General features: G+C 39.8%; 1 protein-coding gene across 3 annotated transcripts in view; it reads left to right on the top strand.

The window, feature by feature from the left end:
- The window catches only part of LOC114146109 (uncharacterized), a 41196-nt gene that overhangs the window by 8361 nt on the left and 10451 nt on the right, over positions 1-22384 (top strand). For all 3 annotated transcript variants that reach the window (XM_028019889.1, XM_028019890.1, XM_028019891.1), the window contains exons 4-8: positions 7277-7435; positions 13344-13421; positions 13684-13840; positions 19697-19741; positions 19945-20385. In XM_028019889.1, coding sequence (XP_027875690.1) covers positions 7277-7435; positions 13344-13421; positions 13684-13840; positions 19697-19741; positions 19945-20385 — 880 coding nt within the window. The remainder of the gene's footprint in view (positions 1-7276; positions 7436-13343; positions 13422-13683; positions 13841-19696; positions 19742-19944; positions 20386-22384) is intronic.

Genomic DNA, 22384 nt, shown 5'->3' on the forward strand with positions numbered 1-22384 from the left:
AACTCTCCCTGAACCTTCAGACAAGATCTTGTGTTACTAACAAACCGCTTTACCCATGCAGTGATTCTTAACGTGGTCTTAAGCTTGCTGTACCTTTCTAAGTTTAACAGAGGTTCAGTTTGCTCAGTGCCAGTGAACTGCACGACAGTCACATACCCAGCCCTCAGCTCTGCATTCACTTCATCCACTACATAGTCATTACAAATGTTCAGCTCCTTCTCATCTGTAGACAGTGAAGTGGGTCCCTTCCACCACAGCTGGCTCTCAATAAGGCTCCGAGCATGGTAACCCCGCGTAAGAAGGTCGGCAGGGTTCATTTTGCCAGCACAGTGGGACCAGAGTTCTGGATTTGTGAGCCCTTGTATTTCTGCCACTCTGTTGCTCACAAATGGTTTCCATCGACGTGATGAGCTGCGGATCCAGTGAAGCGTAATCATAGAGTCCGTCCACATGTTGAGCTGGTTTTTCTCCATGTTCAGTGGCTTAAGGAGGCTGTTTCCTAATCTTGCTCCAATAAGTGCACCCATGAGCTCCAAGCAAGGTGATGTCATTTTCTTTAATGGTGCTACTCGTGACTTGGAGGCCACAAAACTGGTAATAGTCTCTCCTAGGTTGTTTTGTCCTTGAAGATATGCCACAGCGCCTTTTCACTTGCATCACAGTAGACATGCAACTTTACAGTGTGTGACTCTTTGTTGATCTCAGTGTGGTACCACCTGGGAATAGACACCAGGTGTAACAGTGGTAACTCCACACACCACTGCTCCCACTTCTTTTCTAAGTCAGTAGGTAATGGTTCATCCCAACTCAGTCCCTTTTCCCACATCTCTTGGAAAAGGCACTTTACTCGGACTGTAAAAGGAGTAAGAAACCCGATAGGGTCGAATATACGGGCTGATGTTCTTAGTACACTTCTTTTTGTATTTTCTCTGTCTTTCAAAATGTCCATTAACCCCTTTTGATCAAACACAAAATCATCGTGTTTCGGTCTCCAAACCAGTCCAAGTACTTTAAGCACATTTCCACTGGACTTTGTATCACCAGTGAGCTCTACTCCATTCTCTTTCCACATGGCTTTCAGATCAGGTGAGTTGGTAACCCATTTGCAGAGGTTCATGCTTGCCTGAGAGAGAATGTACTTTGCTGCAGTTGTCATGTGAAGAGCATCCTGCACAGTAGGTGAGCTTGAAATAAAGTCATCTACATACATAGAGTCTCTGAGAGCCTGTACTGCCCTTGGCTGTTTTCTTTCAAATTGTTTGAGATGTTTTCTGATGGTGGCAGCAAGCAAGAATGGGCTGGGAGTTACTCCAAAAACAATTCTTTTCATCCTCAGGACACGCACCTCATTTTTCCAGTCCTCAGCTAAAGGTCTGTGCATCCACAAGAACCTGACAGCATCTCTGTCCTTTTCTGCTAGTGAGATTTGAAGAAAAGCCTTAGTTATATCAGCAGTAAATGCTATCTTGTGCAATCTGAACTTTATGAGCACATCTAGCAGGTTTGGGTTCAGGTTAGGTCCAGTGTACAGACAGTCGTTGAGGGATGGACTGTTTGCCTCATGTGAGGATGCATCAAATACCACTCGAAGTTTGGTTGTGGCCTTTTCTTCTCTTATTACCGCATGATGAGGCATATAATATTTCACAGTCTGTTGATCCATTTCTGGTTTTCCATCTGCAACCTCCTCACAGATACCATTTTGAAGATAGTCTTCTATTACATCGTTGTATCTGGCAAATAAATTTACATCAGTCTTCAGCCTTCTCGTTAGATTCTCAAAGCGTTTCTTCGCTACCCTGAAGTTGTCTGGAAGCTGGTCTTTGTCACATTGCCAGGGTAACTCAACTTGGTACCTTCCGTCTTCAAATGTTGTTGTTTGTTCAAAACGTTGCATAATTTCTAAGTCCTCTGGGCTTTCTGACTGTTTGTTTACAATACCCAGGGACTCCACCTCCCAGAATGCATACAACTGCTTAGACAGCTGGGTGTCTTCGTTCAAACTAATGTGCATACACGTGGTGTCTGTAACACTGGAGGTAGTCACTGGTCCCTGTAAAGCCCATCCAAAAAGGGTTTCAACTGCCACTAATGAATCTGTAACCCTTTGGACCTTTCCAGTAACAGCCTGCCAGTAGTAATCTGCTCCAATTAACATCTGCAACTCTTGTTCATTAGCACCCTCTAGTGGAAAGTCTCCAAGCTGCAGTCCTCTTTTCTTAATCTCTGCTTGAATGGGCTCAGTTGGTACCTTTATTACAGCAGTGCACACCTCGGGGGTCTCTACAGCATCTATTTCAATTTTCCGTTCAGTGTTCCACACATTTTCAAGTTGAACTCTCACTATGTTGCGTTTCTCTACTACAGGACTAGTGGAACCAAAAACATGGAGGTTTAGTGTCTCTTGCCTCACAACTGGCAGTCCTAGGGCTCGGACAATGTCTCTGTGAACAAAACTACGCTGGCTACCTCCATCTAACAGACAGCGAGATATTTTTCTCTCCTTTGGTCCTACAGCCCATGCCTTAACCGTTTGGGGCAATACTGTGTTCTGAGTATTTGTCTTCACTTTGACTGAGCTGGTCAACGAAGACAACACAGCCTCTGCATTTCCACTATTGCTGGTACTGTCGACTTCTGGTTTAGCTTCAGGTTGTTCACAAACTGACAAGTGGTGTTTTCGATTACACTGTCTGCACAAATTCTTCACTCTGCAGTATTTCGCAATATGTTTCGGGCCCAGGCAGACAAAACACTGTCCAAGCCTTTTCAGTTTCTCCCTGCGTGCACTTACTGTAAAACCAGGACAGTTCTCTGGTTTATGGTCATTACCGTCACAAAACACACAAGTTTGTGGCACGACGCTGGCTGTGTGCAAAGCAGTCGCTGATGGGATGCTCCACTTTCTGGGTTGATCACAGGCATAGGATGGCTTACCCACATGCTTGTGTTGTGTGCTCGGGCTCTTCAATGTGTGGCCTGGTCTGGTCAGCAGAAGCGCCCGTTCTCTGCTTTGCACTTCATTTTGCAGAAACTGAATCAATTCTGGGACTTTCCATTCGTTAGTTGAGTTTTGTTGCCGTGTATAAGCAAGTGCTATGTCTTCTGGAATAAGCTGTAGCAACACTGGACATAGGAGACAGCCGTAAGTATCACTTTGCACTCCAAGAGACTCCAAGCTGCGTATCTGGATCTCGCATTCATCATAAATGTGCCTCAAAGCTGCAACATCAGATGATCTTCTCACAGGTGTCAAGTTCAGCAATTTAGACATATGAGCACTTATCACAATATCCTAGTTGACATCTGTCATTGTCAGTCCTGCAATAGTCCGAGCAGCTGCTCCAGTTAGGTAAGATCTCAGGTAAGTGAACTTGTCCGTCTTACATAGTCCATCATTTCTGTGAATGGCTGATTCATACTGTGACCAGAATTCCTGCCATTGGCTTATTTCTCCATCATACTTGATTATCGTTAGTTTGGGCAGTTTAACCGTCTGTTTGGATTGTGATGAAAATGAGCCGTTGTTTACGTCACTCACACGCGCTCTCAGGGTGTCTGTAGCGGTCTCCTGCAATCCAATAACGTTGGTAGTACGAACCTTCCAAACGAGAATCCGGTCCGTGTAATCCTGTGAGTTCGTTATCTCAGTGTCCAAGACTTCAATTGACGTTTCATCTTCTATGCTCTTGTCCAACTCCAATAAAATTTCCTCCTTAGAAGATAAAACTGCCAGGAACTCACGCAGTTTATCCATATCTGGACTCTCTTTGCCCACCTCATCCTCTAGTCGAGTTAACAGCTTTGTCGTTGCTGTTCGGATAGTCGACCGTTTCCTCTTTAACCGCTCCAGTCCTTCCGTCATGTTGGCTGCTAAACTGAGCCTTAGCTTCACTTCGTTCAGAAAAATAAAAAAAAATCCTTATTCCCGGGTTTCGGCACCAAAATGTTACGGAGTAAAGCTTCTTCTCAAACAAGACGGAGGCTCGTATTTCTTTTACTGAACCTTTCTGTTCAGTATTTATTGACGAGAAAAAGAACGGCGTCCGGCTGATAACGAGCAACAGCTGTTCGTTACCAAGGCAATCAAAGTCAACAAAGCAAGATAGTGACAAACAGTAACAGATCCTTAAGCATTCTTCAAAATAAAAGACTTCCTCTATTCAAATAAATCATGTCTTGCAATAAATATATTTCACTTCACTTCACCTTTGTAATTATATACAATCATGTTCAATACAATTAATAATAATCATCATGTAAATTATGCTTAACATATAATTGTAAATCAGTCACTTATCATGCAAATATACCGAACAACATAAGTGTAAAAAAGTCACAACAGGGGTGGTGTGCTACTGACCTCAACTCGGGATGTTGTGGGCTGGTGGGAAGAATACTTCGAAGACCTCCTCAATCCCACCAACATGCCTTTTATTGAGGAAGCTGAGCCTGGGGACTCTGGGTTGGGCTCTCCAATCTCTGGGGACGAGGTCGCCGAGGTGATTAAAAGCTCCTTGGTGCCAGGGCCCCAGGGGGTGGATGAGATTCGCCCGGAGTTCCTTAAAGCTCTGGATGTTATAGGGTTGTGTTGGCTGACGCGACTCTGCAACATTGCATGAACATTGGGTACCGGTCTGTCGTGGTGAAGAGAGACCTGACTCAAAAAGCGAAGCTCTTGATTTACCGGTCAGTCTACTTTCCCACCCTCATCTATGGTCATGAGCTTTGGGTCATGACCGCAAGAACGAGATCGCGGATACAAGCGGCCAAAATGGGTTTTCTTCGTAGGGTGTCTGGGCTCTCCCTTAGAGATAGGGTGAGAAGCTCTGTCATCTGGGAGGGACTCAGAGTAGAGCTGCTGCTCCTTCACATCGAGAGGAGCCAGTTGAGGTGGCTTGGGCATCTGGTCAGGATGCTTCCTGGACGCCTCTCAGGTGAGGTGTTCCGGGCACGTCCCACTAGGAGGAGGGGAAGACCCAGGACACGCTGGAGGGACTATGTTTCTCGGCTGGCCTGGGAATGCCTTGAGATTCCCCCGGAGGAGCTGGAACAAGTGACTGGGGAGAGGGAAGTCTGGACCTCCCTTCTGAAGCTGCTACCCCCGCGACCCGACCCCTGATAAGCGGAAGAAAATGGATTGATGGATGGATTGTGAAAGAATGGCTCGCTCTCAGGATCTCAGTGAATTCCATCGTGGAACTGTGATAGCAGCTGGAACCAAGCCATTCATCACCAAGTGCAATGCTAAGCCATGAATGCAGTGGTGTTTGGAGTGACAAAGTGGTTGCATTTAAGAATGGTCAAAAATCTCCATAAACACATTCCTAAAGCTTGTGGACAGCCTCCCCAGAAGAGTTGAAACTGTTCTAGCTGCAAAGGTGGACTAACATAATATTAAACCCTATGGATTAAGAATGGGATGTCACTCAAGCTCATATGTGAGTCAAGGCAGGTGAGTGAATACTTTTGGCAATATGGTGTATGTTGACGAGTTCATGTCTTCATACAACAAGTCAAGAATAGTAGTTGTTGCTGCTGATGCAATTGTTTGTGTAAATAGTGAAGAAGACAGAAGAAGTAACACAGCCTTAGCGAACTCCAGTACTGATGGACCTTGGCTCTGACAGGGTGTTGATATGTTTGTTAGAAAAACCCCCAAAAAACATTCAATAATAGGCGGAGTAAAACTAAAAAAAAAGGTCAAGTTAATTTAGAATGGTAATATAAACAAACATGAATGTTTTTGAGCTGTGGTGAAAACCTGGAATTCCTGGAGAAAATCTATGCATGTAAAGACATAATACAAACTTTACACAGAAACACCTTGCAGTAGCTTGCCACAATCAGTGTGTGTGTGTGTGTGTGTGTGTGTGTGTGTGTGTGTGAATGAATGAATGACTGTAGTGTGAAGCGCTACACAAGTACAAAGCCAAGCCACAAGCCACTGTGATCCTTTTGCATATGTCAACACTGAAAAAATGACAGACATTAGAAGATATACTTAGTATTGTTGAGTAAACTTCCTCTGTGTTTACATTCTTCTGACAACGCAATGGTGAAGAAGGAGGAGCAGCAGTAGTTTTGCAGTCAGGTTTATAAATTACACTTACATAAGCTGCAACTATGTTCCAAAATGAACAATAAACTACCTGCAAACATGGCAACAACATTCCACATCATGAACGCTCCATCACTTTGTGCTGGTTTGCTGTGTTTTAGTTTCTCCAAATATGATGTCATGCATTATAACCAAACCTTTATCTTTAGGCTCCAAATGACATTCCAAAATCCTTCCAAAAGTAATGTTTGTTATTTAATGTAATTTTGCAAATCTAATGGACCTGCTTGTCCACTCGAGCAGGTCTAGAACTTAACAAGGATTGGAGAAGGAGCCGACTGGTCATTAGGAGCAGGTGGTGCTGTATCACCACCTGCTTTTCATCCAAGCAAAAGCAACATGTAGCTCTAAAATTAATACCTATACACATACAGTCATGTCAATAAATTAGAATATTCTTCCTATGAGGCTGATTGGACAATTGAAAGTTTTCTTTTGAAAATAACAACCTCAAAGAAAGTGATCTCCCATAAGACCCACCTCTTTAGAGTTGCTTTCTACCATAATGTCTGGCCTGGGAATGATCTTATCTTATCTTATCTTATCTTATCTTATCTATCTTATAATAAATGAAACACTAACCAACATTTTCATGTGTAATGATGGCACTTGGCAGAATATAATGTTTCAGTTGTTGATTTTTGTGTTTTTCTGATGTAAGGCAGAAAATCACAAAAACTTTTTGGCAATTACTGCACATTTCATCAGCAACTGCCTTTTTGCTGAACTGTGCAATACAAATAAACCTGATTGTTTGGTTAAGATATTTATTGCTCATCTCAAACCTATTGAACTTTATTTCATCATACATATTTGTTTATGGTAAAATGGTAAATGGACTGAACTTATATAGCGCTTTTCCAGTTATTTTGACCACTCAAAGCACTTTACACTAGAGTCACATTCACCCATTCGCACTCACAAACACACACACATTTATACACCGATACCCAGATCGGTAGGCAATTTGGGGTTAAGTGCTTTGCCCAGAGGCACATCAACATATGGCAGGAGGAAGCTGGAATCGAACCTACAACTTTCCGATCGCAAGATCTCTACCATACAGCCACAGTCCCCCTATGTGTTTGATGAATGTACAGATATACCCAAACTGTGGTCATTTACTGGAGCTTGTTCACTTTTGTCTTGTTGTAGGAAGAGCACACTCTGTGTTCTTTGTCAGGAGGTGGAGTGACACCTGACAGCCAGCTTGAGGAATCTGCATCCCCTGCAGACACAACTGAAGATGATCCTCTTCCTATGAAGCCGTGGGGAAGAAGCCAATCACTGCCTGCTTATGCTGACCTAATAATGGTAAAGCACAATAACTTCACAGGTTCAACTGTAATTTAAAAAAGGTGGTTAGAAATATTCTGTAGAGTGAGACAGTGCAAACAATTGATCAAATCAAACAGCCACTACTAAGCCAATGTGCTATTCATGAGTATAAGAATAAAAATGCAGATTATAAAGACAAAGGATTTTAACAACATTGACAGAAACATAGAAGTGTCAAAGTACCACTGTGTGCTAAAAGCAAGTATACGATTTTAATCTAACTCTGAACTGAAATGGGGATGGGGGTCAAGGTGGATTGCCAGTTTGATCCCCTCTCTGCCCACCTCTGTCATTGTGGATTCTGTCTCCTTGGGTAAGACACTTCACTCTCCTTGGCTGCTGGTGGTGGTCAGAGGGTCCTCTGCCCAGAGGAGAGAAGCTGGAACTCCAAATTTAAAGGCTAGTATAGACTGTGTATGACGAGGTTTGCTTTCTGAGCAATACAACAAATAAATATATCATTTAGGAAATGAACAAGAATGGGTTTAACTTTAGCCAGAAGTCGGCTAATCTACCAATAATCAAGTTGATTATGTTAATTTGACAAAATAATCAATCCATTTGATTATTGGATTATTGGACATTTAGTTGTCAAACATTTCCAGAGTTTCAGACAAGAAATGGGCAGAGTGAGACGAGGGGAAAACAAAGGGTAGGAATCAGGGGCGATTCTAGGATCTGACCTTTAGGGGTGCTTAGCCCCCAGCAGGGCTAAGGTCCAAGAGAAGATATTTGTTGGTGCATTTTTCTAAACGTCACTGCTTATCTACATACATTCACATACGAAATTAAATAGTTTTGTCTAACTAAAACTGTTAACAACTACATATAGCTCTGGAAAAAATTAAGAGACCACTGCACTGAACCCTATTGGAAACCTCCTGGTTATTCCACCAAATATTGATTTCTGAACTCTTCCTGAGTTAAAACATTAGTTTTATGGTTTCTAAATGAATATAAACTTGTTTTCTTTGCATTGTTTGAGGTCTGAAAGCACTGCATCAGTTTTGTTATTTTGACCAATTCTCATTTTCTGAACTACTAAGTTTTTGCTCGGAATTTCAGAGACATGTTGTCAGTAGTTCAACAATGTTCATTTTACTCAAACATATGCCTATAAAGAGTACAATCAGAGGACTGATCATTTTTTCCAGAGCTGTAAATACAGGTCCTTCTCAAAATATTAGCATATTGTGATAAAGTTCATTATTTTCCATAATGTAATGATAAAAATTGAACATTCACATTATCAGGATATTATTGTCTTAATACGGATGATTTTGGCATACAGCTCATGAAAACCCAAAATTCCTATCTCACAAAATTAGCATATTTCATCCGACCAATAAAAGAAAAGTGTTTTTAATACAAAAAAAGTTAACCTTCAAATAATTATGTACAGTTATGCACTCAATACTTGGTCGGGAATCCTTTTGCAGAAATGACTGCTTCAATGGGGCGTGGCATGGAGGCAATCAGCCTGTGGCACTGCTGAGGTGTTATGGAGGTCCAGGATGCTTCGATAGCGGCCTTTAGCTCATCCAGAGTGTTGGGTCTTGGGTCTCTCAACTTTCTCTTCACAATATCCCACAGATTCTCTATGGGGTTCAGATCAGGAGAGTTGGCAGGCCAATTGAGCACAGTGATACCATGGTCAGTAAGCCATTTACCAGTGGTTTTAGCACTGTGAGCAGGTGCCAGGTCATGCTGAAAAATGAAATCATCTCCATAAAGCTTTTCAGCAGATGGAAGCATGAAATGCTGCTAAATCTCCAGATAGCCAGCTGCATTGACCCTGCCCTTAATAAAACACAGTGGACCAACACCAGCAGCTGACATGGCAGCCCAGACCATCACTGACTGTGGGTACTTGACACTGGACTTCTAGCATTTCCTTCTCCCCAGTCTTCCTCCAGACTCTGGCACCTTGATTTCCGAATGACATGCAAAATTTGCTTTCATCCGAAAAAAGTACTTTGGACCACTGAGCAACATTCCAGTGCTGCTTCTCTGTAGCCCAGGTCAGGCGCCTCTGCCGCTGTTTCTGGTTTAAAAGTGGCTTGACCTGGGGAATGCGGCACCAGTAGCCCATTTCCTGCACACGCCTGTGCACGGTGGCTCTGGATGTTTCTACTCCAGACTCAGTCCACTGCTTCCGCAGGTCCCCCAAGGTCTGGAATCGGTCCTTCTCCACAATCTTCCTCAGGGTCCGGTCACCTCTTCTCGTTGTGCAGAGTTTTCTGCCACACTTTTTCCTTCCCACAGACTTCCCACTGAGGTGCCTTGATACAGCACTCTGGGAACAGCCTATTCGTTCAGAAATATCTTTCTTTGTCATACCCTCTTGCTTGAGGGTGTCAATGATGGCCTTCTGGACAGCAGTCAGGTTGGCAGTCTTACCCATGATTGGGGTTTGAGCGATGAACCAGGCTGGGAGTTTTAAAGGCCTCAGGAATCTTTTGCAGGTGTTTAGAGTTCATTCGTTGCTTCAGATGATTAGGTTCAAGCTTGTTTAGAGACCCTTTTCATGATATGCTAATTTTGTGAGATAGGAATTTTGGGTTTTCATGAGCTGTATGCCAAAATCATCCGTATTAAGACAATAAAAGACCTGAAATATTTCAGTTAGTGTGCAATGAATCTAAAATATATGAATGTTCAATTTTTATCATTACATTATGAAAAATAATGAACTTTATCACAATATGCTAATATTTTGAGAAGGACCTGTATGTGAAACAGAATCTCAAGACTACATCATACCTGCCAACATCTACTAATATTAATGAGACACAAGCAGCTGTAGAGTGACACAGTCCTAGTGGGGTCTGTTCCCCCAGAAATCAAAATAAAATCTACTCAAAACTATGCATTTTCAGTCATTTGAAGAGCATTTTACTAAATTCATAGGATTAATAAACCTAAAACCAGTTTATTATCCAGGTAGAAGGTGAGGATAATGACTAGAGAAAAGGAGTCATTAACCTGAACTTTATTTGAAAATCATACTTAGAAATTGTATTACCCTTATTTTTATCTGAACGTTATGCGGCTGTTGGCCTTTTTTCTTTAAACAACAATGATTGTCCATCTTTGGAAAAGTAAACATTGTGAATCAGGGTTTTACTATTTCAGTTCACAGATCATGAAGTGGGTCTATCATAGTTTCAGTATCAAACATCTTTCTGTTCACAGACACAGAAACAGCCTAAGATTCTGTACTGTTCTTTAGTTTGACCTTATTTAAGTGACTCCAGAAAGATTTGAGAAATTAATTACAAAACAACAAAACAGTCACTAATCAAACTTCAAAAAAGACCAACAAGAGTAATTAACAAGGCTAAGAACCAGGATCAGGCTAACCCATTATTTATCCAAATATTTTGCACACATACAACATTTTGTACTGAACAACTACAAAATACTCTTCAAATAAATAAAGCCAATACTGTACACAATTTCCATTAATAAATATCACAAAAACTAATTATACATTTACTAATTACTGCATTATCATTTAAAATTGCTCATTGCATAAAATCACTAAACATATTTTGCATTGCAAATTATTTTCTGAATAAAGATGATGCAAGTCTTGCCCCTTATAGTTGGTAAAAAAAAATCTATATAGCTATATATACAGTATGTCTATCTATCTATCTATCTATCTATCTATCTATCTATCTATCTATCTATCTATGATCTTTACTGTTTTCTTTGGAGGCTGGTTCTAGACCAAATTTACCACTGGGCCAGTGCAGAGAGTGTTTTTTATGGGGACACTTAAAAAACAATGAAACAAAAAAAGAATGAAAACAAAATGAAACAAAAAGCAGAGCAATATATTTCATCATTTGATATATTAAGTGAGCCAAAGAGTCACTTGTGTCTCCAGAGATTTAGGTTGCAGATCCTCATCTAGCAGATAGAAAGTATGATCCTATCTCAATACGGCAGCTAAAAATGCAGCACTATAATTTTTAATTCATTGTTAAAGTAAAATTGTGAAGGTTAAAAAAATTCACCACTGAATATTTAAAAAAGACATTTATTTAGTATAATTTCCTCAGTAGCCTCCGTCTAGAACCGCCCCTAGGCTGCAGGTCTGTATCTGGTTCATTTTTGATTAGTATGTTTTTTTTCTTCATTGATAGGAAGTCAGATTATCCAAACTGGTAAACCACATTAATAAAATAATAGTGAAATAATACATTAAATGACCAATGAACCCCGAATTCTTAAAATATATCAACATTTCTGAATAAAACACACAGAAAGTCCTAACAAATGTTTTTAATCTAGGAAATATTTATGTACTGTTAATTTATTAGCATAATTTGTTCTTTAAATGGCCACTCATTTTGGCTCATACTATTACATATTAAATAAAGTATCATCCAAACTCAATGTTCTAAGCAAATAATCAAACCAAAATAGTCTACTAAAATTACAATAAGAAACTGAATCAATCGTAGCCAAATGTTCTGTACCATATCAGCCTTAGGAGATGATTGGGGGAATGAAGAGATGCTGATATCTGGTTCTTTAGGTTCTAATGGGTCTGCAGTTCCTCTCCTGATCCATTCTGTCTGTCATACAGCAGCACACGGCGCCACGACCAATATATTTTTGTCCATCGACACAGTATCCATCCTCCCTGACATTTTTCAGCCTGGACTGTGAGTCTTCCTCTTCACGTCTAGAATCACTAGAATCGCCACTGCTAGCAACTAAACCCAAGACACCTGAACAGGATATTTAACACTTCTATTTTGCATTAAGAAAACAACATGACTATTTTCAAAAAGTAATATCATTGACTTTTAATTGGATGGGGTGGCAATATTATGAATCTGTGGGAAAATATAATCATCTTTTTCAATAGGATCTTGGCCACAGAGTTGGCACAGAGCCTGGTTCCTTATATTGGTTACAATGTCACATGGGCTCATCCTGTGTGACATTGCATGAAACACCAGTGTCCTCATGACTGTGACATCACCGCCAACCTGAACATTTTTGGTCACCATGTCCAACGTTTTATGACCACACTGTACTGATTTTCTGATGGCTATTTCCATCTGGATGATGTGCCATGTCGCATCTCAAATCTTGTCAAACTGGTTTCTTCAAAATGACATGAGTTTTTGGAATGAGTTGGGAGATGAGACATCTGCGTCAACTATGTTCTGTCATCAATAAGGACTCAGACCATTGAGGTCTGAAATCAGATTCGTCCTGGTGAGCTACGAGAACATGCACTGACAAGAGAATCACTAAATGCTGGAGCTACACCAAATACTGGTTAACTGAGCAGCAACTCAATACAGTAGGATGAGCTACTGTGCTCTGGCTGATTTGACTGCAAAAGCGCAATACACAAGCTAATTTGTTGCAACCCTTTATTTAGTCCATTAGGCAGTCACATACTAGCTGTGCTTTCATCCAGAGGCCCTGAGTCTGCTATAAAGCTTTCTTTCTAAAGCTGTGGTCAATTTCAGAGGTGAAACCCAAAGAGAGATGCGATAGGTGCTGCTTGATCTTCTAACATCTGAAGAAAGAAACCACTCTATCAATACACTGTAAATAGTTGTTTTTGGTATATGTTACATATTTAATACATTTAATTTAGTTTTTAGGCAATATTAAAGTTTTGCAGTATACTACACAGTGCAGAAAAAACTTCAGAGTAAGCCATAGGATTCTACAGGTAGTTCATGTTAGTTTTACAGGCTGACATGAACAACAATGTAGTAGTCATAAAAAACAAACCTCTGAAACAAAAAACTATAAATGTAACTTTTCCATTTTATGTACATTTGCTTGCTTGTGTCTTACATTTCCTAATTGCTTTCTGTTTTCTGTATCTGATTGACTCTACCAGGGGGCTGGCGATTTATCTTTCTGTAATAATCTAGCAGGTACCAGAGAGGATGATGAAAGTGGGAGCAGCTCTACAAAGGTGGGATGCTTATTACCTTGGAGTGCTAATTGCACAAAGTTTAGCAAAACAATTATTACTTGCTATACACTTAAATAAGTTTTTACATTTCAAATCATAAACATATTCTAGTAATCCATACTGTAGCATATACTGTAATTTCAGTAATGTCACAGTGTTACATTAATGTAAAGCAGCCACACAGTATCATCTATGATGACCATTCTTACTCAATGTCTTGTTTGGTTTAAAATTTTGATGAAGTGTTGTGACATGTCAACAGGAAATGGATAGATCAGACATGGAAGAAGATCCAGACAATGACAAGAGCCACAATGAAAGGAATAATGAGATGGAAGAAGCTCCTACTCTTAACCCAACCCCGCTAAATCAGCTGGACTTCTACCAAGTCAACCTGTTTACTTACTGTCAGACAGACAGTACGTATCCAACACATAGCTCAAAGAAAGCTTCCAGGATTTCTTCTCCTGGATGCTATTTTTCTTGAGTCTACAAGAATATGACACAAAAGCAACAAGCGCAAGGTCATTAATGGAATTTACTAAAATGCCTCAGTTTCATTTCAAATACAAATTAAATTCTAAATACTTTATTTATCACAAAAGGAAATTAAATGCATTTAATAAAGGTAAGATAAAGGGGAATTAATAATTTGACAGGGTTACCATGAAATCTAAGCTGACAGACATTTTTCACATGTTCTGGTATGAAACAATCTTACACACAACTCAAACTGGTGTAGCACAGGTGAAAATAGGCAACTAAAAAATACAGGAATGCTGACAGAGAGACAAGTCTAACCCTCATGATGTTGCCTAGCTGGCTAGCAGTCCTGAATCTCTTCAAGATGTTATGGTCTGGAGAGTAACTCCTAAATTGGCTTGGATGCAGGTTTTATTGCACAACAGCCTCCAGAGAGATGACTTTTGGTATTACAATTGGCATTTCTAAAATGAAAGGCTACCCAACAAACAAACATAACATGACCTGTAAATGGTCAACTATGGAACTGAAACTGGCTAAATGTTTCTATGTCAATGTGTTTCTCTTTTTTAAACTAGACTGATATTCTTGATTTAACTCCAGACCCTTGAAAATTTGGCAGGTGCAGCCTTTGGGAAGTTAAAGGTGAAAAATTTTTATTTGAGGCATTTTAGTAATCTTGAAAAACATAGTTTAAGGTGTGGTGACTGAAGAGACAGTAGTTAATGAAGATAAGAGGCTTCAAGCCTAGAGAAGCGAGTCAGCCATTGTATATGCAGGTACATCATTTAATCCTCCTGTTATCTTTGCGCAACGCTCAGGAGGAGTGTGGCAGATGTCACAGTTGGACAGCAGGAAAGCAAGGGTGTTGTCCTGTCGTACCATCAGTTTCCAAAACCAGACGAAAATACTTGTAAATACGCACAAGGATTTTTACTAGGTCAGTGTGACCTAGTAAATGAGGTCTAAATGACCCTGACTCCTAAGACTGCAGGAGTGTTAAGAAATCCTGAGTGGATTACGTTCTGAATATATAAAAATTAAGACAGACAGGTTTTAGGCTAGAAAGTAGTTGTATCTGTGACTTGGATCAAAAAGGCAAGAATGACCTGCAACATTTGTAAAGGCATGTTTCATTTTTAGCTAGAGAAACATTTGCGATCCAAGTCAGATAAATCCCTTCCCTCTCAGTTGTAGCCAGGTCGAAATTCTTTAGGGCACATGTGTCAAACTCCAATCCCAAAGGGTTGTTGTCCTGCAACTTTTAGATGCATCTCTGCTTCAGCACACTTGAATCAAATAGGTCATTAGCAGGACTCACTGTAAAGCTAATTCAGCCATTTCATTCAGGTCTGTTGGATGAGGGACACATCTCGAAGCTGCAGGCCACTGGCCAACAAAGATTGTAGTTTCACAACTTGGCCTTAGGTGATAGAAATGGGAAGACTCAGTATTTCTAAAGCAGTTTTATCTTTCTTGTAATACAAAGTAGATAGCCTGGGTCTTTGTTGGTTCACCACTGTCACTTGACAATTTAGTGCCGTCTGACAACTTAGTTGATACAAAAGTCTAAACACTGTGCAGATATACATATACAATTACACTCACCAGCCACTTTATTAGATATACCTCTCCAATTGCTCATTAACACAAATGTTGCATTAGCCAATCATATGGCAGCAGCTCATGCAGAATGTGGAAGAAATTTGATTTAAGTGACTTTGAATGTGGCATGGTTGTTGATGCCAGATGGGTTGGTCTGAGTATTTCAGAAACCGCTGATCTACTGGGATTTTCACGCACAACTATCTCTAGGGTTTACAGAGACTGGTTAAAAAAAGAGAAAATATCCAGTGAGCAGCAGTACTGTGGGCGTAAATGCCTTGTTGATGCCAGAGGTCAGAGGAGAATGACCAAACTGGTTTGAGCTGATAGAACGGCAACAGTAACTCAAATAACCACTTGTTACAACCAAAGCATCTCTGAACACACAACACGTCGAACCTTGTTGAGTTTGAACCTTGAGGCAGTGTGTTTATTGAAAACACACTGCCTCAAGTGTTTTTAAAAAACACCTCTGCTGTAGCCCAGAGCCCCTTACAAGGGCACAAAACTGACCGTTACAAATCAGTTTCACAGGCAGCTGATAACACAAGCAGCTAATGACAAAAGCAGCTGATGACACAGGAATGTGTAAATGTTTCTAGCCTCCAGGCAAACATCCTAAAAACAGTTAATAGTGTATCACAAAAGAAAGGAGCCAAGTAAACAACAGAATAATAATATGAAAACATAGCCTTTCAAATAAACTCATAAGTAAATGAACTTAGATCATTTTTCTAACAGCATTTTCAGATAGAATGCCTCATGTGGCTCTAAGTGTGCCAGCCAATCTTTTCTCGGGGCAACACATGGTCCATGGAACGAAACAAAAGTCTCCCCACCCCCACATTCGAATGCACCCTTAACTAAAACCAATGAGCATCAACACAAATCTACTAAAAACTGTTACACATTTATAACCTAATGTTTTATATTAAATAAAATGTAACTACTGCCACCTTAAACCAAACAACAACAAAAAACAATATACCAGTTGCAGTTGCCTTGACGGCAGCTACAACGTTGTTTGGTCTGATGAGTCTCAATTTCTGCTGCGACATTCGGATGGTAGGGTCAGAATTTGGTGTCAACATCATGAAGCCATGGATCCATCCTGCCTTGTATCAACGGTTCAGTCTGGTGGTGGTGGTGCAATGGTGTGGGGGATAAGCTGCATCATAAGCACAAAACCTTGCAGTTATTTTTCAATAAACACAGTTAAGATAAAAGTAATATCGCCAAACTTACTGCAAAAGGGCTCAGAGTAGAATTCAATTCAGAAGTCGGTTGCAAACAAGCCAGCAGCAAAGTGGCTGTGTGGTTGGAACTTGCCACCAGTGTAAAAAGGGGGAGGCGGACCGCTCCACTGCTTGAAATGACTTTCTAGATTATTTTGTGTCAACACATTATGCACAGTCAGTAATAATATTTACAGACAAGTAAGAAAATGTACAGAAAGGAATGAGGACTATATGCTGTCCTCAGCATATAGTGCTTAATTTAAAACATGATAAACCCCCACCCAGTAATAGAATTCTCCCACCAAGAGCTCAAAGAGGAGGAGGACAAGGGCTTAGTGCAACAAACAGCATACATTGATTCAACATTAACATTTTTCCTAAGCCTGGTCCTCTAGGCAAACTACCCCGAATGTTTTAGCTGTTCCCCTGCTACAACATATCCCATTCAGATGATTGCAATTCAGCAAAGTCCTGTTAATCAGCCATCAATTAAAATCATGTGTGCTGAAGCAGGGAAATACCTAAAACTAGAAAGGAAGTGTGCGTTGAGGACTAGTGTTGAAAAATACTGGATTAGATGTTGGCATTTCAATCATTAGAAATCGACCGTAAAACAACATTGATTCAATGACATTTTTTCAACATTAGTAAATTGTTTGATGATTGATCCACAATCAATTGTTGACCATAACCAAAATTCAACCTTCTTGACCATAATTCGATGTTGAATTAACATCTCTTGCTATTTGGGTGTGGCCCAGAAGGGTCAACAAAAATTCAAAAGCCACCACAGAACAACAAAAGCCACAATAGAAGTCAGAGGTTATGCTAAAATGACATTTTTGAAACCTAGGGCACCAGCTGTTTTGTCTCAAAATCATTGTCTTTGGTTCAAAATTTTAAGGCTGCACGATCATGTTTCTTGCGACCCTGCTGACTATTAGTAGCAAAATGATTTGATGGTTCTGTGATCACGCCCCATTATCTTAGCAATTTCAAGAATGCTGCCTCCCTCTGAAAGACTTTTTACAATTTTGTACTTTTCAGAGTCACCTAAATCTCTTTTTTGACCAATTTTGCCTGAGGAAAAGAAGGTGCCTAATAATTATGCACACCTTAATATAGAGTGTTGATCTCCTTAGGACCCACCCTCCCCCATTAAGCAAATACAAATGAGCTGATATGTTTATTTTCAATAAGCATCCAAATTTATACAGGTTGGAGTTGGAAAACATATCTAAAAAGGATGATATGGTCAAAACAAAAACTTGCCTAATAATTATGCACACAGTGTATGAACATGAATGTGTATGAATGAGATCCTTAAAAGAGATTTCATTGACAGCACTTCCTTCACCCTCCAGTACATGGGAAAGTGTCAGTAACTTAACTACCAAGGTCCTCAAAGAGAATAGAATAGAATATACTTTATTGATCCCCAAGGGGAAATTGCTTATTCTTTGACAAGCTACTTCATCTGAGGTATTAAATATCAATTATACAAATATAACCATGTGAGACAAACTTCATAAAATATACATACAGTATATATCAGTGACGTGCGGTGCGGTTCATAGCTGGTGAGGCACTGACTTCATCATAATCAGATTTACAAATATAGACCCCCTGCATGTTATTGTTTACATAAAGAAATTTCGCGCATGCGGACAAAGCTGGAGGGCAAAAAGACTATTATTTTACATGCCATCCATAGCTGCGCTGCTTCGGTATAATAATGCGATTATTAATAAGTGATTGTTGTGGTAAGAGGAGAAAACTATAAATATATCGCTGCACTTGACTGTACTGTATGGCTAACTCGCTGTTGCTGTCTCTTACTCTGCAGTTGTGGAGCCACAATGAGGCAAGAGAACTGCCTGCCTCACCTCGAATCTGTTCTCTGCCGTTTCTGATCGCTCCTCAGCACATGAATCACGTTACACACACAGTTGGTAACAAAAAACACTGTACATTGTATTATATAAGCTAAATTATGGAAAATCAATTCATACATTAAATGTTTTTTAGCCTTTTTATTGTCAACGTACAGACAGGAGGAACATGCTCTCACAGAATGGCAGCCAGAGAAGTTAGCCAGAGGTTGATCAATCCCAGGGGAAGCTCAGCTCACTGAGTCAGCAGTGAGGCAGTGAAATTCAAACACTGAGGCGTTTGAATTTTCCCATTCAAACGCTTCTGAGCATTTGAATGGGAAAATGCGAAAATCCAGCAATTTTGAAGAAAAAATGATCAGAATTGGCTAAATGAAAAATAGGTTCTTTTTAGTTCAAACCACAGGGTGAAAATAACAATATAAAGGATTTTATCATTACATATTATTTTTCCATGATGACAGGTGTCTCACATGCCTCCCCTGATCGCACGTCACTGATATATACATATATATAACTAAGAGTGATGAGATAGTTCAATATGACTAAATATAAATAAATAAATGACACGCATGCACGTGCAAATATATTGATCAATAAATAATCTATAAATGAGTGCAAAGAAAATGATAATTCATTAGCTTAGACGTGGGCATTGTAAAGCCTAATTCTAGAGGCAGAAATGATTTTCTTTGGGGCTCTGTGGTACACTTTGGCAAAATGAGTCTCAAGCTGAAGGTGTTCCTGTGTCCTGCCAGCATGTCGACAAACTGGCATAGAAGAAAATTGAAAAAGATGCTTAAGAGCAGCTGAGGTATTCAAACGGCTCGGGAAGCTGGACAAACAAGTGTCATTTGACCAAAGTAAAGCAATCAGCACAGTTTCCCTACTGTAGAGCTCTACGGTAGTAGCATCAAATATTGAGGCTGCTTTGCAACGTAGTTGCCTTGGTTCAGATGCTAGATGCATAAAGACCGTACTCAATAGGGAGTCAAATGCTTATAACAAGCACTGCATTTGCAAAAAAATGTTTTCCTATTTCTTTCTTGCCTTGTAGATGATCTCTTCAATGAGGACCTGTTTTCTAAAACAGACTCATCTGGTAAGGAACCATCCTTCTTAAAAATCGAAATAACCTTTCTCATTGGGACTAAATTAAACAGCATTTTTGATCTGAATCAGTTTGCAGAAAATACTTTTACATATATAAGACTTTTTTTCTGATGTTTTTAACCTGTCATGAGTTTAAATGATTATTTGTTAAATAAACCAGTTATTTATTCATATTTTCTACTTATTTTTCAGATGGTTTTGCCTCCGACCCTTTCAAAGGCAGTGATCCTTTTGCAAAAGATATTTTCTTTCCCAGTGCTAATGACGAGTTGGAAAATGAGGCAGACACCAGTTTGTCATGTGCGGAAAACAAAGCTTCAACAGGAACTCAGTGCTTTGAATCTGAATTCCCAGATGAAGATAGTGACATAGAAATCAGCTACAGCAGAGAAGACTTGGATGTCATTGCTGTTGTAGATGATTCCAGTGGATTTAAACCCATTCAGAGCTCATCAGAAGAGTTCATGCCAGAACCAACCCTGGAGAGGAAGTGTCCAGGTCAGCATTCCATAGAATCAGACCCGAGTGGGTATGAGCTGGATCTCTGTCCTGTCTCTTCACCCTCTAAAATAGAGTACCACAATGAATTTCTAGCTGAGGAGGCTACCACTGAGGACACGGAAGGACCACAAGGTAAGAAAACTTTAATCTGGTAAAGTAAATTTTTGGTCTTTGTATGTGTCAGGTTTAAACACTTATTGAGACAGATTTAACAAACACAAGAAAGACAAGAGAGTTAGATTCTTTTGTACTCGCGAGGAGAACAGCCAGAGATATGTTTTCAGTCACACATCTTCTGTTCTGAAAACATATGTGTCCGTTCTCCCTTTTTATTGCTGTTAGGATCCCTGTTACAGAGAGCGTCTCAAAGGGGCGGGGAAAACACTTCAATCACATAATTGCAATGCAAATGCTAGTCACTAACAAAACACATGGTATCTACACACTAGATTATTCTGTTCCAGACACAGGATAACACAGAGCAAGTTGTACATCTTCACAGCGATGGTTTTATAGCTATCTAGCAGGTCAAGGATGCAGAGGTTTCTGCTGAGCGATAACCTGTTGAAAACAGTTGTCTCTGCTCTTCCTCAGAGAGGCCTTCTGAGAAAGGAATCAAAGTAATTGAACAACACAGAAACTTTCTTTATGCTAAGATGAAACAAATAAAGGCATATAAGACAAGAACATTAGAAAGGCACATGAAACAACAAATATTTGATAATAATATATACAATTTACCTAACAGTATGGTGCAGAAACTGAAACTTATTTTTGATTATAGTTTGAAAAAAACAACAAAATCTCTTGTTTTAAAATTCATGTCACAAGATGAAATAGGTTTAGAAAATCTGTTGATTAATTCCAGATTTTACATTGGAACACTGAACTGTTCTGGTACAGAAATTGGCATGGATTTCACCTCAAAACTCTTAGTGAAAACTGAACTGATGTTACAATAACAATTTTATTGTTTACGCAGTTTCTGAAAGCATGCCTCAAACTTTCAGAAATCTACACACAAATCATCAAAGTGGAACTTCACATTCAAAACAACATTCTCTTAAAATTGTGTTTTGTATTCAGAAGACACACCCTTCATATGATGAGACATAAAAACCAGTTGAACACTGATGGGCTCAATGTAAAACTGATGAATGGAAAACACCTCTCCATCATAATGACTTAGGCCTTTTGTTCAGTGTTACACTTACTACACACAGTAAATACAGTGTTGCAATACATTTTAGAATATTGTTTTTGTACTCAGAACACAGACACTAACAAATATGTTAGAATTTTTCCACAAAAAAGCCATGTACACACTGTACATCCCAACCAACACAAAGTTCTACAGACATTGAATTTCAATTTCATACAAAGAAATTGCTGTATAGAGTTTTTAAAAAAGTGCTGCATTCCCTGTTCGGACTGGCCACACCACTTCATCCACATCACAGACAGCAGAAGAATCCAACATGGCCAGTCCAGCCAAGAATGTCATCAGCTTCAATATCTCCACATTCATCTTTCATAGCTTACAGCAGGGGTATAGGCATTTGTGAATTTAGATCATACATTTGCCAACTCTAGGTAGAAGAAAAATATTCTACTGGATTGAGGAATGGAGAATATGGAGGGAAATAAACAACTGAAAAGTGTGGGTGGACAGTAAACCAGTTATGAGCCAGAGCAGCCCGGTGGAAACTTGCGTTGTCCCAAATGACATTGTACGTACTTGAGCTGCTCAGGGCCATCTGACTGATCTGGTGAAATGAGTGTGTTGTGTAGGGTGTTCAGGAATGTAATCAGATGGGTAGCGTTGTAGGGGCCCCGGGCCAGGGGCAGCGTGGTGGTGGGTAACTTCCGTTTTTTTGTGAAGTTGAATACAATCTCATCAATGAAGATGAACTGGTGCTCCACAGAGCTCCACCAACTCTAGCTCAAGGACACTCTGAAACACAGGACTATCAGAAATAGACATGGAATGGTCACTGTTGTGAATTATGATTGCATTTCTGAAATACATACAATATATACACTGTTGAGAGGATTCCTCTGAACACTGTAACTGTCGTTACAATACTGTACCTGTATCAACTTCTCAGCATCCGCTACAAGAGATTTTATT

Source organism: Xiphophorus couchianus, chromosome 6, assembly GCF_001444195.1.
Source record: "Xiphophorus couchianus chromosome 6, X_couchianus-1.0, whole genome shotgun sequence".
NCBI classification, from domain to species: domain Eukaryota; kingdom Metazoa; phylum Chordata; class Actinopteri; order Cyprinodontiformes; family Poeciliidae; genus Xiphophorus; species Xiphophorus couchianus.